The following is a 16,071-nucleotide window of genomic DNA, read 5'->3' on the forward strand; positions in this document are numbered from 1 at the left end:
CAGAAGACGTGATACTCAAAACACAATCAGAGCAGTCATACAGGAAGCCAAGATGCACACAGAGGGCAAGTCCCAAATGGCACTCTACAGGCTATTCAGTACACTACGTTAAGCGGGAGCATTGCACAAAGCAAGGAATGGGGGGCCATTTGGTATGTAAGCCGGATGTACAGGAGGTGAACACACAGGCCGTGCGTGGGGTGGGTGAACGGTTAAGAGGTTATACAGTTTGATCCTCCAGTAAGACTGAAAGCGAAGGTACGAACCGATTCTTTAGAGCTAGTCCATTCTTGAAATGAAAGAAATGGGCTGTGAGGGATGCATCCTCATTATAATAGCTGATGCACAGCGACGGAGCGCTGGTTGAACTGCTGCCGTGGCAGTTTCTTGGTGACAATGTTCAAGACAGCTGCATTATCTTTAGATGTTCCCTTCCTTCACCAAGTCTCAGTCCGTGACTCCGTCATCTGCGGTCGTTTAGATGACCTCCAAATGAGCGGCGTTGTACCGAACGGTGTCTTCACCAACTGGACCATCTTCATCCAAGAATAAACCCATCGTACAGTATTCAAAATTGGGCTTCCCCAACGGTTGTGGTCATCAGTTTCTGGAACCAGTCTGAGGATTTTTACGCTGGTCTGTTATCCTCGTCCTATATTTTACATAGAATTATATGTTCGACTAATTCATAGTGGTATTCCATGAAAACTACTTTGAAAGATCTACACGACAACAAAGAATTTGAAAAATACATATCTTTATTCATCTGTGCATTCCTCTGTACAAAAAGGAACAGGCTCATGTCTGTTTGTAGTATAGGCATTCATAATACTGTACATACTTTAACAATATACATTTTACAGTTACTGTACATGACACTAAAATTCTTTATTAAAAGGGCATCAACTTAAATACCAAATCTGAGTAAGTAACAACATACAGTTCATTTTGGTTGATATGAGACACTGTCTGGTAATAGTTTTAAAGGATGACACGTTTTTTCCAACACATTTTCCATTTGATGAGAACGAGGGGCATCACTGCTACAAGGCCTGCCTTCAAAAAACAACAGGCTGGCAGGAACCCAAAGGTGCAGCTCCGCCTAATAACAAGATACTGTGTTGCCTCTACTGCTAACTGATCCGTTTCCTTCTGGTATTCATCTCGGAGTATAAAAGGGCACCCTATTCCCTTTATAGAAGATGAAATAATGCACAGCAGAGGATAAAGGGGTGACATTTCGGTTTCCCAATTCGAGAGAGACACTTTAGACTACCGAACAGCTTCCTTTAGTTGATACAGTGCCACCAGGCTTTCTCTAAAGGCCAGGGTTGACGGAGGGTTTGCTGTGTAGCCCTGCCCCGGGTCCAGTCATGTTTAAGCTACCGGAATAAGATGCCCTTTTAATTCTTCATGTTTAACCTCGCTCCCTCCAAGGGACCAGACGAGAGATGCCTTCCTCTTAACGGAACTGAGCCCTGCTGTGTGACTGTGGGTGCGTGCCCAGCAGTGGTCAGCCTCCGGACCGATCTCTCCCTCTCTCTCGTCGTGGTCTCAGCCTCATCGCCCTCACTTCTCTCCGCCTCTCCCCTTCTCGTTCTGTCGGCTCACATCTCTGTCGGGGCCGATAAAGTAGGGACAGGTCAGCAGCAGGTTAACGGAAAAAGCCAACACCACACAGACACAAACTCCCCGTCATTAGCATTCAGGACCACGGCGCAGAGGCCCAGAGCAGTTTTGATTCATGGGGAACAGCAGTTCTCTGTGTGTCTGGCCCACTGATAGCACAGTGTGTGCGCGCGTAGGCGTATGTGTGTGTGTGTGTAAGAGAATGAATGTCTCCCTCTCTGTGTGTTAACTGAAACAGTACAGCCTCTCTACTGATAGTGCTAACACGGCCATTATCACTGGAGGGCGTGTAGATAGCCCACCTGAGCCCTGTAGACATGGCATTTACACCCAAGAGGAGCTCTGAGATTAGGCAGGATACTGCCGGGATGAGACACACAGACAGTCCCAAATGGCACCCAGTGGGCTCATGGGGCCCCACGGGGCTATGGTCAAAAGAAGTACACTACAAAGGGAATACAGTATATTTTGGGACACGGGAGGTGGCTACGGCTACAAGCCGCTCTACATGTTAGCATCTCAATGGACATAAATGTATACTATTAAAGGCCAAACAGGCTGAAACGCTTCTGATGTAAAGTGATTTGAAACAGATTTTAAGATTGTGGGACCATTCTTTAGTATTTAGATTATTTTTTTCGATTATTTTAGATGACTATGGGAGAAAGGTTTCATTTTTATATGTTGTGAAGATCTTTATTTAAGATCATTGTGAGATTTTTTGGCATGTTTTTAGGTGATCAAGGGGAAATGTTTCAGTTTTCGGATGCATACCTGCGAGTTCCTGGTCCAAGCTGTCGATGAATCTTTGCAGGTCCGCAGTGTCTCCCATTCTGGCTGCAGAAAGAAAAGCGAAAAGGACGGGAATGTGAGAAAGGATGAATAAAGAGAGGTTGAATGGAAAATGTCTGCAAACAGACACAGTAGCAGAGCTAAGTTCAGTGGCATTTCCTCCCTTGGACCCGTGCAGGAAACTTGATCTAACTCCCAGAATTACATAAGGAGGGGAAAATGCTGTCCCAAATCGCAGAGTACACTTCTATGTCGTGCACTATTTTTGGGGGGCTGTGAGTGCACTATCTGGCATAGAACGCCATTTGGGATGCACTGAAGGAGTCGGGACAAAACCCCCAAGGTAAAGATGGAAAATAAGATTTACTGCCTCTTATTAAAATGGCGGTTGGAGACACGCAACCACTCTCACAATCACAGCCATGGACGCACAGACTGGCCATCCAGGAGATCCAAATTATAATTTGAACTGTGTTTTAAGGCTTTACAATGACACTTACAGGGGCCAGAAAATCTTAGAGCAGAAGAGAGCTTAGCGTTTAGGGCATCTGACCAGGAATCAGAAGTTCCACTACTGAACACCCAGGCCAGCAATGGGAAAAATCTGTAATTCTATCTTAAATCTGTTAACCGCAATTTCTCATGCACATCGCTCTGCTAAATGACTAAAATGGAATCCTAAAAGTAAACAAATGTGTAATTGGGGGTTTTGATTGGGAATTTATAAGATTTAATCTTTTCTGTTGCTTCTCAAAGAATATAAGTGCTGAAATTCATTCAGCAACCGCGGATTGTCCCTTTCAGTAGTGTCCTGTGGGCCAGTAGAATGGAGACCAACAGACTGGCGTCCCCTCAATCAGCTGCATTCTTTCCATTAACGTTATAACTTAACATTATACCCTTGTCTCCATTAGATGTGGTCCCTTTGAAAAACACACACAGGGGGGACTTTGACGGTTTGCGCGCATCTCTTTTCAAGCTGAGGTATACTGCAGCCTTAAGCACCCCACCAGCATCACACAACCCCCACCTCCAGCCCCACATGGGGGGCAGATTGCCTGGCAGGAGACCTGCTCAACTGACACAGTAGCCCAGCTTTGTTGTGTAAACTCAACAGATCTGTGTTATGGTAACGCCTTAATTATCTGTGTGAAAGTGCAAGTGACCGGTGACTGACAAGGGACTGCCCCCCAAATCTCTAGCTTGGTCAGATAGTTCAGAGGCGGTGGTGGATGCAGATGTTAGCAGTGAAAGTTCCCCCTACCTTTGGGCGTTAGGACGCCTGCGGTGTGGAGTTCCTCTTCACTAGTGTTCAGACTGTTGCCTAAAGACGCCTCGCTGCCTGAAAGGAGCGGAGGGGGAGGGAGGGAGGGATGGAGAGAGAGAGAAATAAGTTTGACCACAAGAACACTTATGTGGTACAACTGACAGAGACATTTTGATTATAAATTAAAAATGGAAAACGTGGTAATGGTTGAAAAATCTGCTGTTTTGTGTTTACTCCTTTTTTCATATTATGATTATTACGATACACATGGTATTGTATGCTAGCGCCTGGGAGAAATGTAATCATCAAATGCTGGCGGAGAAATGTAATCATCAAATGTTGGCACGTTGAAGGACAAACACCACTCTACTCTTCACAATTGACACCCGATATTGTGCATAGGTACAAGCATTATCAACGACTTTAGTAGGCAAACATAATTGAGGCTACTCACTATAGTCACTAGTGTCCTCCACACCGCTGTCGCTGACCATCGAGCCTTCGTCTCCCAGCCCCGTGCGCCGTTTAGCCTGGGACAGGAGTTGCTCGTATGCGTACGGGACGCTTTGGGAAGGCTCTCTCAACTCCTTAACCACGTCAGCAAACTCTTGGAGCAGATCATTTAGCTCCATCTCCAAGTCTGATGGGAGAATTGTATCACAGAATAAATCAGTAAAGAATGACCTTTAATTCCTTTAGGAAATTGTTTTATCAGGCTGCTATTTAAATTCATCTAAATCCAGTTCGCCATGTTATCATATTAAAAACATAAAATGTGATAAGTTAGCCAATTCGAATCAATAAATATTATAAATATCTATAATTACAGAGCTAAAACTCAAACATAACTGATGCAATACGTTGATGATGATAATTATTAATCGTATAAGTCAACATTACGTTGAAAACTCACCTGAAAAGTTTTCTGTGGACATTCTGAATGGCGGGAATGCAGTGATAACGAAGAGTAACTGTTCTCTATTATATGTAACGTTTCACTGGTCCTCTCCATTTAAAACCCCTCCACTCACAACGGAAAAGACGCACTCTGCTGCAGCCAATCAGGTTACGAGCGTGGCTTTTGTGGCTTATGTGAGAAGGGGGTCCTATTGGGCTGAAGTACGCAGAAAGGTGGCGTCTCGAAAGCAACTGTAGGCCAAAGAAAAAAAACTTTCCTTAAAACGTACACACGTGAACGGAACAGTTTCAGAGACCCAAAATAGATTATTTTGCAATGCTTTACCACTTTTTTCTGAGGGGTTTTCCATGTGTCACAGGAATCCTGCTACGCTAGCTCTTTTTTTTCAAGAGTATTACGGAAGTTGAAGAAATAAGTGATGTCATTTTCCTCAGATATGGTCTATGGTTAAAAGCCTACTAAAGACATTATTGTTTTACCTGATCGCATTACGTTATCTGTCAATTGTTTTAAAATTATTATTCCACTGCGCCCGATGCAAAGTTTGTAAACATTTCCTAAAAAGCCAATTTTGACCTCAAATGACGCCCTAAACTCCTTTCATTTCATCGGGGATTTGACTGATTTAATCAATAAGATACGATAGCTCCATATTTCCCGCTGATAATACAGACGTAAGAGGAACCATGCTATACCATTGACAATTGACACTAACACTGCTTCAACCAACAGAGGGCGCTCAAAAAGTAAGGTTCACCATTCAACATCTACTAATTACGGTCTTAATGAAACCATGCCTAAATATTTGGGGATGAAATATCATGAACATTGTAACGTACGGTTTTTGTATTTATTTAGGCATTATAAAAATAGAGAACATAAACGTTAAGAACATTATCCATTGTCATGAACAGTTGGAAACAAGTCCCATTACTTGTGTTTGTGCAGATCTCCAGATCATGATCCTAATAGCGTGCTTAAATGTTTTGTATTACATTCTTGAATGAATAAATGTATATTTGCATTGATCCCAAATACGCAGAGATCGTTCTCATTGCTACAGAATACCCATTAAAAGTGACGTATCAGTTTGAACAGAAGTAGCCGGTCTGTCACTATTTAATTTGCAAATCCTGTTGTTCCTTTAAACATTTATCCGTTCGATTTCCTGCATACCCCAGAGTAAGTGAAGCGTAACACAAAGAGAAAGCCTAAAGGCGAAACAGTTGTTCTGATTTGCTACTCCATACAAAACTCTCATATTATGTGCAGGTACGTGAAGGTGTATGATTGGGTTTTACTGTGAACGGGGACAAACACGTCCCTATACCTGCAGTTGAAAAATGTTCCATTCAGGAAAGTAGCCTATTTTTATTTGGCTTGAGTTCAGTTTAAGATACACGTTTTAATTGGGGTTATGGGTTAGGAATTTGTCTTTGAGGTCAGTGTTAGGTTTAGGATTATGATTAGCCTATATTTGGATGTTTTCATTATACTGTAGCTAAGTATGATTTGTGTGCTTGCGAGCGTCTTTGTATACGTGTGTATACAGGAGTGTATGTAGCCTATACAGGTTTCAGCGATCCCTTTTAAAAGTTAATTTAGCATAGCAAGTTCAGATCTGAAATGAGTGGTCACAGGTCATAGATTTAGGCCGTAGGGCAGGGGTATTCATATCTTAATATGAGGGCCAGAGGCTGATGGTTTTCTGTTCTACCCCATCATTAATTGGACCCACCTGGTGTCTTTAGTCTGAATAAGTCCCTGATTAGAGGGGTTAAATGAAAAATGGAGTGGAACTGGCTTCGAGGGCCAGATTTGGGATTGCTATGAATGATATTAGGGGTTAAAGTGGTTGAAGGGATTGAGCGTTGCTGTGCATGTTATCCCCCATAAATGTTGAGCAGTGTACGTGTCGTTTTTTGGCTAAATTGGAGGAGTTTACGCCTTATTGGTTAGGTAGTGGTGCTAGGTTAGGTTTAGGCATACATGTTAGGTTATTGAGGTTAAGAGTATGATTAGTAGGCTGTATGATATTTATGGGCTATCAACTTTGCTGTCCCCCTTTAGATAGTTAATTCAACATGTTCCCATGTCTATACAGTAGTTGCCAGGGTTTAGGAAGCTACGTTAAACAAGCTAGCAAATATACTGAAAGAAATACAACTATAGCTACTCTAAATATGGGTTGGTGCTAAAGTTACCTTAGTGGTAGTCCATACCATTCACACTTCATGATTATTTTGTATTTTTACATTTAAGTCATTTACTAGATTCACTTATCCAGAGCGATTTACTGCGCTATCAGGGTTGGTTGTGTAGCTCAAGGATAGAATGAAAGACACATAATTGATAACAAATCGTGAGAACCGATCACTTTGGTGTTAAAGGCCAGTGTGGTAATTAAGCATATTTTAAACAAAAACTTTGTATAAGGTGATCGCGAGGCAGGTCTGATGCTATCAAATAAATGTTGTTCTCTTGCAAAAAAAAAAGTAGTGTGCTTCCAATAGTTCAAAAGCAAATGTCATGAAAAAAGCAATGGAGTACTAAAAACCCTTTGTCAGTAGTAGTCCCAAGGGGTGCAGGAAAGCTGCAGGTTATAACGCAGTCCTCATTATAATCTGGCAGAATGACAAGAGGGTGGAGGACAGGACGAGACAATGGGGGCTGACAGATCCCAGGTTCAGGCTCTACAGGTATACGTAGCTGGCTCCAGCGCTGCTCACTACACTGTGGCAGAGGTAGAGGAAGCCCGGACAGGTGTCGCGTGTAAAGGCTACGGGCCATGGAACAGATGATAACATGAACTGGGCTGGATTCCTTCAGGTCAGTACATCGCATGGCCTTTTACAGATGTGTCCAGGTTTGTCTCCCATACAATGATAAAAACGAATTGAACTGTAACTATTGACTAAATAATGATTTTGATATATGTTCTATACTTAAAATGCATCCCAAATACATTTTCAGATGCATCCGGTATATGAAGTATTTGGCAAATTGTTATTATTTCATATGTATCCTAAAATGCATCAAACAATATATATTACATGCATTTTGTTTGGTAATTTGCAGCATTTTAGTAGTCATACGCTACGTGTATCTTGTTCAGTAGCTTGTGTGATAGGAATGTAGGCTACGTGTGTATCTTGTTCAGTAGCTTGTGTGATAGGAATCTAGTCAATCTGTAATATGATACATTTCTGGCCAAGTGCAACGTCCCCTGAGGTAATGCAGTAACTTATTATGTCCAGGAAAAAATAACCTTTGTACACTTTGGTATTTAACCATTATTAATATGGAACAGACATGTACAATATGTACAGTGGGGAGAACAAGTATTTGATACACTGCCGATTTTGCAGGTTTTCCCACTTACAAAGCATGTTGAAGTCTGTAATTTTTATCATAGTCCATCACTTCAACTGTGAGTGATGGAATCCAAAACAAAAATCCAGAAAATCACATTGTATGATTGTTAAATAATTAAATAATTTGCATTTTATTGCATGACATAAGTATTTGATACATCAGATAAGCAGAACTTAATATTTGGTACAGAAACCTTACAGTGCAGTTACAGAGATCATACATTTCCTGTAGTTCAAGACCAGGTTTGCACACACTGCAGCAGGGATTTTGGCCCACTCCTCCATACAGACCTTCTCCAGATCCTTCAGGTATCAGGGCTGTCGCTGGGTAATACAGACTTTCAGCTTCCTCCAAAGATTTTCTATTGGGTTCACGTCCAGGACCTTGAGATTCTTCTTACAGAGCCAGTCCTTAGTTGCCCTGGCTGTGTGTTTCGGGTCGTTGTCATGCTGGAAGACCCAGCCACGACCCATCTTAAATGCTCTTACTGAGGGAAGGAGGTTGTTGGCCAAGATCTCGCGATACATGGCCCCATCCATCCTCCCCTCAATACGGTGCAGTCATCCTGTCCCCTTTGCAGAAAAGCATCCCCAAAGAAAGATGTTTCCACCTCCATGCTTCACAGTTGGGATGGTGTTCTTGGGTTTGTATTCATCCTTCTTCTTCCTCCAAACACAGCGAGTGGAGTCTAGACCAAAAAGCTCTATTTTTGTCTCATCAGACCACATGACCTTCTCCCATTCCTCCTCTGGATCATCCAGATGGTCATTGGCAAACTTCAGACGGGCCTGGACATGAACTGGCTATTGTCACCAAGCTGCTTGCCTTTTGTCCTGTAGCCCATCCCAGCCTTGTCCAGGTTTACAATTTTATCCCTGATGTCCTTACACAGCTCTCTGGTCTTGGCCATTGTGTAGAGGTTGGAGTCTGTTTGATTGTGTGGACAGGTGTCTTTTATACAGGTAACGAGTTCAAACAGGTGCAGTTAATACAGGTAATGAGTGGAGAACAGGAGGGCTTCTTAAAGAAAAACTAACAGGTCTGTGAGAGCCGGAATTCTTACTGGTTGGTAGGTGATCAAATACATATGTCATGCAATAAAATGCAAATTAATTATAAAAAAACCATACAATGTGATTTTCTGGATTTTTGTTTTAGATTCCGTCTCTCACAGTTAAAGTGTATCTATGATAAAAATGACAGACCTCTACATGCTTTGTAAGTAGGAAAACCTGCAAAATCGGCAGTGTATCAAATACTTGTTCTCCCCACTGTACATTCCCATGTATATCAGGTGCATATGCTTTGTTAAAAGTGTTATTATAAATCCACAAGCATGTTGCCATTAGTGATGGTGCAACAGGTTTCAATAGTAAGTTCTAGAGTGAAAGGTATCAGATATAATACCTAACTGCTGTACACGCAGTATGCATCCCCAATGCTCCTCTATGTACTAAATTGAGCACTCGTTTTTTACCGGAACCCTATGAACCTCAGTCAAAAGTAGTGTGCTAAATAAGGTGGCATTTTGGACACTGATATATTTGCCATGGTTAATACCTAATTATAGAAGGAAGGTGTTTACCCAAAAGCTTTTTAAAGGGGGAAGGTACAAGGAACACTTGTGAAAAAATATTTCTGCAAAACATTTCCTCAGAATTCTATTTCCCCACATTCTAAATTCCATGTTCAGGTTCTCCTTTAGTGTGCACTGGTCATGGTTAAGCTGTCTTAGTCACAGAACTGGTGTCAGTGGTCTATTTCACACCAATGAAATTCTAACTTCTATGTTATCCTTTAGATTGTGCTGGTCATGGTCCATCTCAGCCCGATCTCGTGCCATGGTTCTGTCCGGATCTCCATTCCAGAGGAGCAGGATTCTGGCATATGTGTCGGGTCAATTAGTTCCACGTTCCCCCCACCATACCAGCTCCTGACTGAGGACTACATCAGGATGGACAAAAAGACAGGGGATGTGTTCACCACAAACCACAGGTGCTCATTTATTTCAGCTTATTCTAGATGTTATGGTTAACCTCACTGTTTGTTTGGGCTACCTAATTGGATTTTTCTCGCTTTTTATATTTATTGTTTTGTATTGTATGTTATTTTTTTCTTCGCTGTCAAATCAACTGCCTCTTTGGAATACAGTAATTATCTACTTGATGTATTTCAGGCTGGACCGGGAGTCTCTGTGTCCCGATCAACCCCAGGGGGAGGATTGCATCATCCCACAAAGGACCATTGTCTTCGTAGGTCTTGAGGAAACAGCTGTACAGCTTGTTGTAGTAGTTGAAGACATCAATGACAACACACCTGTCTTTGACAACACTGACATCCACAAGAGTGTTCCTGAAAATGTGGCCGTTGGGACCAGTTTCCTTTTGGACAATCAGGCAGTAGACAGAGACACGGGTCGCAATGCACAGCTGAGGTACCACCTAGAGGGCGCTGCTGGGTTTTTCACCGTCAAAAAAGATGAGAGCGAAGGGACGGCCATTTTGTTTTTGGTTGTGCAAAAACCTCTGGATCGCGAGACGCTGGACCTTCACGAGATGACTCTAGTTGCCACGGACCAAGGGGCAGTCCCACTCACCGCCACCGCGGCTTTATCAGTCGAAGTGACCGACGTGGACGACAACTGCCCGGAGTTCAGCCCTGGCAGCCCCCAAAGGGTTAATATTACAGCGGGCTCACGCAGAGGCACAGCCGTAGCCCAGGTTAGAGCCACCGACCCGGACCTGGGCTTTAACGCTGCCATCACCTACGCCCTCAGCCCCAGGGTCTCCGACCGGGCCAAGGAGCTCTTCACACTGAACAGTCAGACCGGCCTGATCAGCCTTAGAGTGGACCTCCATGTTGACACTGCCAGTGGCGGCGGAGAGGAGGTGGTGTTGAAAGTGTTAGCCAGCGACCCCCGCGGGCACTGCACCCCTGCAGATACTCAGGTAACTGCATCGCTGCTGGTCACGCAACAGCCCAGCCTGAAGATCAGGTTCCTAGCCGAGCACAGAAACCAGACGATAATGTTACAGGAAAACAAGCCCCCCACCGTCTTGGCTATCCTAGAGCTGCCAGGGGATACGAGTCGTTTTATAGGCTCATCATCTCTGTCCATTGAAGGAGAGGAGCCGTTTTCTTTGAGCCCACAGAACGGCAAATACCTCCTATCGACATCAAAGCCCTTAGACTACGAGATGAAAAGTGAATATCATGTTTCTGTGGTAACGTGCAGTGGCGTCGGGGAGCCTAAAACTCCGGGTCACTTTAGGGAAGTGATCCGGGTGCTGGTTGTCGATGTGAATGACAACGCCCCGCAGTTTCTTCAGAGCCACTATCATTTGGATGTGGAGGAGAACAACCCACCCGGATCGTCTCTGCTGACAGTCACGGCATCGGACGCGGACGGCCAACAGAACAGCAGGGTCACGTACAGACTGGTTCCGACGTCACACAACGAGGCGGCGGCCATCTTTAGAATTGACAGCGTCACCGGTCAGCTGACAGCCTCGGCGTCTTTAGACAGGGAACAACGGGATGTTTACACCCTGTCCGTCCTGGCTAGAGATAGTGGCTCTCCCCCCTTGGAGTCCACGGCGATGGTGACGATCAGAGTCCTGGACCAGAACGACAATGCTCCGGTTTTCCTCACCCCGCACTTCTTCTTTTTCATCCCAGAGGATGTACCTCCGCTGGCCCAGGTAGGGAAGGTGGGGGTGTTGGACGCAGATGCAGGTCCCAATGGAGAGGTTGAGGTCAGAGTGTTGAACGGCAGCGTTGGCCCCTTCATCGTCGACAGCGCCCAGGGGACACTGCGCTGCACGGCCGGCCTTGACCGTGAGCGACAGGACCGCTACGAGTTACTTCTCCTCGCCACCGACAACGGCCGCCCGTCGCCGCTGACCTCCGTCGCCAGGGTAACGGTGTTCCTCGAGGACGTAAACGACAACCGGCCCAAGGTCGTCCTACCCAGCAGCAACCTGTCATGTCTACCCGTCTCCCTGGCGACTGCCACCGGCACCATGTTGACCAAGATCTACGCCGTCGACGAGGACTCAGGGTTAAACTCGGAGATCACATACACAGTCGCGGCACAGGAACCACCGGGATCGACGTCCCACCACGGCGGCAGAAGCCCTTTCAAGTTGGACGCACGGACAGGGAATGTGACCTTGGCCCAGAGGCTAATGGGTAAGGACCTAGGGATGCACCATTTGTTCATTGTGGTAAGTGACAGGGGGAAACCAGAGCCCCTCCACACCACTATTTGGGTCAATCTCCTGGTTAACGACACCTTGGAACCATGCCATTTAGAAACCACACCCACACCACAGCCCTACATACTGTCGAAGACCACCTCAGAGTCTTCCGCCTGCAACAGAGAGGCTGATAGGGAGGGACAAGCTCAGCAGATTTTTCTAATTGGTCTTGGCATGATGGGGGCATCGCTCTGCATGTTTCTGGGGACAGTCATTTTATACTTGAAACAGAGGAAGCGATCAAGAAGGAAACCAAAGGATAAGGTATTGGTCAATGGGGAGAATCAGATTCCTCTACGCATTCAAGACCAATATTACACAGGAGAAATGCTCTAATGCTTGTTCTGCCCCCTTGTAAATTATGTATATTTTACATGTATTGAATACCATGTAATGTTTTGGATTTTGTTAAAGAGCTTTTTTCCCTGTCTCTTCCACAGAATCTGATAAACATGGCTGCCATATTTACATCTTTGCAATAAAAAAAGAATGTAGTCACAGTTTTCTCATTTTCTAAACATAGATATCTAAAAACGGTAACCACATGTTCATCAGTCTTTTATAGAAGTAGCTAAATAACTTCCTGCACCATCCCTTTGAAAGTTTGAAAATACCACCTACATTATAGTGACTTAATAAGGCAACAAAAACACAAAACCACTAATAGTAGCATTAGTAGTACGACTGAGACAAATTCACATATAAATCCGATGTCAAACTAAGACATTGTGACTACGTCCTAACTGGCACCCTGTCTAGTGCCCCATAGGGCTCTGGTTAATTACAGGGAACAGGGTTACATTTGGCACAAAAAAGGTTTCTAGCAAGACAGTTTGAGAACTCAATGAAATAAGAATCTGTAGAGATATGTGATCAGCCAACCCTGGGAAGATATGATGTAGAATTGGCAAAACAACGTTGTGACTGGTGGTTAAAACAGGTTTGTCAAAACATGTGCGGTAAGTGAAGATTTTTTTTTTTTTTTCGAAGGAAACAGATTTTTCAGTTTTAATCTAAATATTTCTGTTGGGTAGAGTAAAATATATCTTTAGCCTAATCTCTGATGAATATCACAAACCTGTTTCAATCTACTTGCGAAATACCTGACAAGACCTTACGTAGGCCTGGAATTTAAATCAATTTGGGACCAAACTTGGTTTGAACATGGTACAAAGTATCCACCTGTTTTTTCAATAAGGGAAATAATGACTTCAACAAAACACGAAAATGAATGTGGACTTAGGAATGCAGTAGGAGTTAATAAATAGTCATTATAGCAGCTACAGGACCTTGAGCTGCCTGTGTGGGGTATCTTTATCAGGGACTAAGGCAACTGTACACTTAGCCCTTAATGATGCTTGTAAGGAGGGAAATAGAGCAGCCCCTGACCTGAAGACAGAGCTCTGGTTGACACAAGCATTGCTTCAAAAATGATTCAAAATCCTCCCGAAAAAATAAACACCATTGGTGCTTGCCAACTAAACGAAACATTCTCAAACCTCATCTATCTAGCATTCCATTGCCTTATGTGTCCAAATGCCACCTCATTGCTTCAATGCTCAAAGATTTTGAATGATTTTGAATACTATTTGAATCCACGTCTGGTCTAAACTGAGGTAATAGCCCAGGTTAAGTTGACTGAAGCTTTCTCAGATTTCCCACTCTGAGTGATAGCTGCTCTCAGGTGTTTAGCCACACAAAAGGGTTTAATGTTCCTCTTGAGGGGAGGTGATGAAGGGTTTAATGTTCCTCTTGAGGGTTGTTGATGAAAGTTCCTCGAAGGGGCTGCTGGAGTGGGGTGAAGGGCAGGGTGGGGTGGGATGGGTGTGTTGGTGAGGGAGGCCTGAGTGGACAGGGAGAAGGGTCAGAATTGCAATTCATAGTTTTAAACCACATAGGGCCAAATACCCCAGATCAGAGTTGCAAAACTGCAGAGGTCGGCTGAATCTTGGGTCCACAAGACCCCAAAACTACAATTAGATACATCCAAGCCAAAAAGCTATTTGGACATCTTGCCAGGAAGAAAGCCTGGACACCCAATACTAATACAAAACCTTTTCTTGCCCATCTACTGTAGAGTTAGATAACATCTCCCCCTGCCAGGAGCATAGCTAAGCTGTACCTTTTTTTAAGGGGAGTTAAGCTACTTCTGCAGGTGTCAGTGGCCTTGTTCATAACCAGAAGGGTTCACTGTTACATTCAGAGCCATTACATAGATGTGTGTTGTGTAGAACAGATATGACACGTTTGAGAATGTGTGACCAGCCCACCCGTTGGAGAGAATCCTCAGTCAGCTCAAACATAACTTAAGTACATTTTATAAGTACTCAGCAGGCAGACTAAGAGACTGTGCGTGAAGTGGAAAATACATGATATGACATAAATGGTGAAGAATGTTTAAATACCCGCATGTTAAGATGCAGGTATTTAGAAGATATTACACTGTAACCTGACAAAAGAACCAGATAAAAACAACATCGATGATTATTCATCCATGATAACACCACAACATGATTCAGACGATTCCTGTGCAGTCTGTATCCACTGTACATGTTCAGACAAGTGACAAGGGGGAGAGAAATGTTGTCAGTTAAGGGCATTCCCTTGATCTTGGAGTCTGACTTCAGTCATTGAGATTGTTAATTGGATCATTTGGGTTTTGACACCATTGATAATTTCACCTGTCTTGTGAGCGTGTGATGTGTGTAACAAACCTCGAAGAAGCCTCACAGTAGCCTCGAAGGGAATCCGCAGTTCACCGGAAGGTGAACGTATATCTGCCTTTGAAAACCCTCTGCTGTGAGTCATCGCGCTGTAGCCTATTGCTGGGAAGAGAATCTGTTCTCTCTGGTGCTTAGCGGATTTACTAGTTAGTCCTAATAGAAATGATCACACCATTATGAATAGAGGTGTTTTATTTGGTAACCTTTCAAGTTAGAAGTGATGCAATACCAATTCCGTGCATACACATGGAAGAACAGAGGAAATCATTTGAAATGCTGCCACCTGGTGGCTATGATACATGAGTTAATTCTGCACTGTTCATTCATACCCTGGGGATGCACCCCTTTTGCCATTTCACCTGGACTACCAAGCGGCCTTGTGCACACTGGCTGCATCGATATGTTGCCTTGTGGTAAATTCTATTAGGTGCTGTATCAGAACAGAAATGATCACGCAGCAGTGAGATTGTGATTCAATGATAGGACACAAGTGCAGATGTTTTCTGTGATCTTAAAGCCAGATATGGTGCATGGAAATGGCAATAGTCAGATGCCAGATGTTTTAGCTTCCAAAATCTGTGTCTCATTGTAGATCAGGGATAAATATTCAGTGATCTAATTATTTATTACATTAAAACATTAAATACCACAAAAGTCCCTTTCAGTTACACTATTTTCCCCTGTCCAAATGTATATTTTGAATAAAAGAATCGCCATTCACTGAAGAGTGGCTTTCCGTCTGGACACTACTATAAAGGAGTGCTGCAGAGATGGTTGTCCTTCTGGAAGGTTCTCCCGTCTCCACATAATCACTCTGACAGAGCTCCAGAGTTCCTATCAGGCTATTGGTCACCTCCCTGTTCAAGGCTCTTCTGCCCTGATTGGTCAAGTTGGACAGACAGCCAGCTCTAGGGAGACTGTTGCTGATACCAAACTACTTCCATTTAAAAATGAGGTAGGCCACTGGGTTCTTGGGATCCTTCAATGCAGCAGAATTCTTTTGGTAGCCTTCACCAGATCTGTGCACTGACACAATACCGCCTCAGAGCTCTACGTGCAACTCCTCATGGTTTGGTATTTCCTCTGACATGCTCAGTCAACTGTGGG

The 16,071-nt window shown here is 43.8% G+C and overlaps 2 protein-coding genes across 2 annotated transcripts; one reads left to right on the top strand and one right to left on the bottom strand.

Annotated features, from left to right (window-relative positions):
- Positions 1 to 737: 737 nt before the first annotated feature.
- si:dkey-27i16.2 lies at positions 738 to 4,816 on the bottom strand. Its single transcript, XM_034291950.1, has 5 exons — positions 4,602 to 4,816; positions 4,143 to 4,328; positions 3,686 to 3,763; positions 2,404 to 2,466; positions 738 to 1,615 (listed from the first exon to the last, which is right to left on the bottom strand). Exons 1-5 carry the CDS (start codon positions 4,621 to 4,623, stop codon positions 1,608 to 1,610), a joined length of 357 nt encoding a protein of 118 aa, XP_034147841.1. The 5' UTR covers positions 4,624 to 4,816; the 3' UTR covers positions 738 to 1,607.
- Positions 4,817 to 7,076: 2,260 nt separating this feature from the next.
- pcdh20 (protocadherin 20) lies at positions 7,077 to 12,723 on the top strand. The gene is made up of 3 exons (XM_010896575.3): positions 7,077 to 7,436; positions 9,784 to 9,977; positions 10,159 to 12,723. The coding sequence occupies exons 1-3, from the start codon at positions 7,413 to 7,415 to the stop codon at positions 12,575 to 12,577; spliced, it is 2,637 nt and encodes an 878-aa protein (XP_010894877.2). The 5' UTR covers positions 7,077 to 7,412; the 3' UTR covers positions 12,578 to 12,723.
- Positions 12,724 to 16,071: the final 3,348 nt, after the last annotated feature.

Source organism: Esox lucius, chromosome 4 (assembly GCF_011004845.1).
Source record: "Esox lucius isolate fEsoLuc1 chromosome 4, fEsoLuc1.pri, whole genome shotgun sequence".
Classification (NCBI taxonomy): domain Eukaryota; kingdom Metazoa; phylum Chordata; class Actinopteri; order Esociformes; family Esocidae; genus Esox; species Esox lucius.

Bases quoted from the DNA above. Each gene is read 5' to 3' on its own strand.
- si:dkey-27i16.2 (XM_034291950.1), bottom strand. From the start codon at position 4,623: ATGTCCACAGAAAACTTTTCAG. The intron at 4,329-4,601 runs GTGAGTTTTCAA...TTCTCCCATCAG, and splicing joins GTCCACAGAAAACTTTTCAG to ACTTGGAGATGGAGCTAAAT. The intron at 3,764-4,142 runs GTGAGTAGCCTC...CGCTCCTTTCAG, and splicing joins GGAGGACACTAGTGACTATA to GCAGCGAGGCGTCTTTAGGC.
- pcdh20 (XM_010896575.3), top strand. From the start codon at position 7,413: ATGAACTGGGCTGGATTCCTTCAG. The intron at 7,437-9,783 runs GTCAGTACATCG...GTTATCCTTTAG, and splicing joins ACTGGGCTGGATTCCTTCAG to ATTGTGCTGGTCATGGTCCA. The intron at 9,978-10,158 runs GTGCTCATTTAT...GATGTATTTCAG, and splicing joins GTGTTCACCACAAACCACAG to GCTGGACCGGGAGTCTCTGT.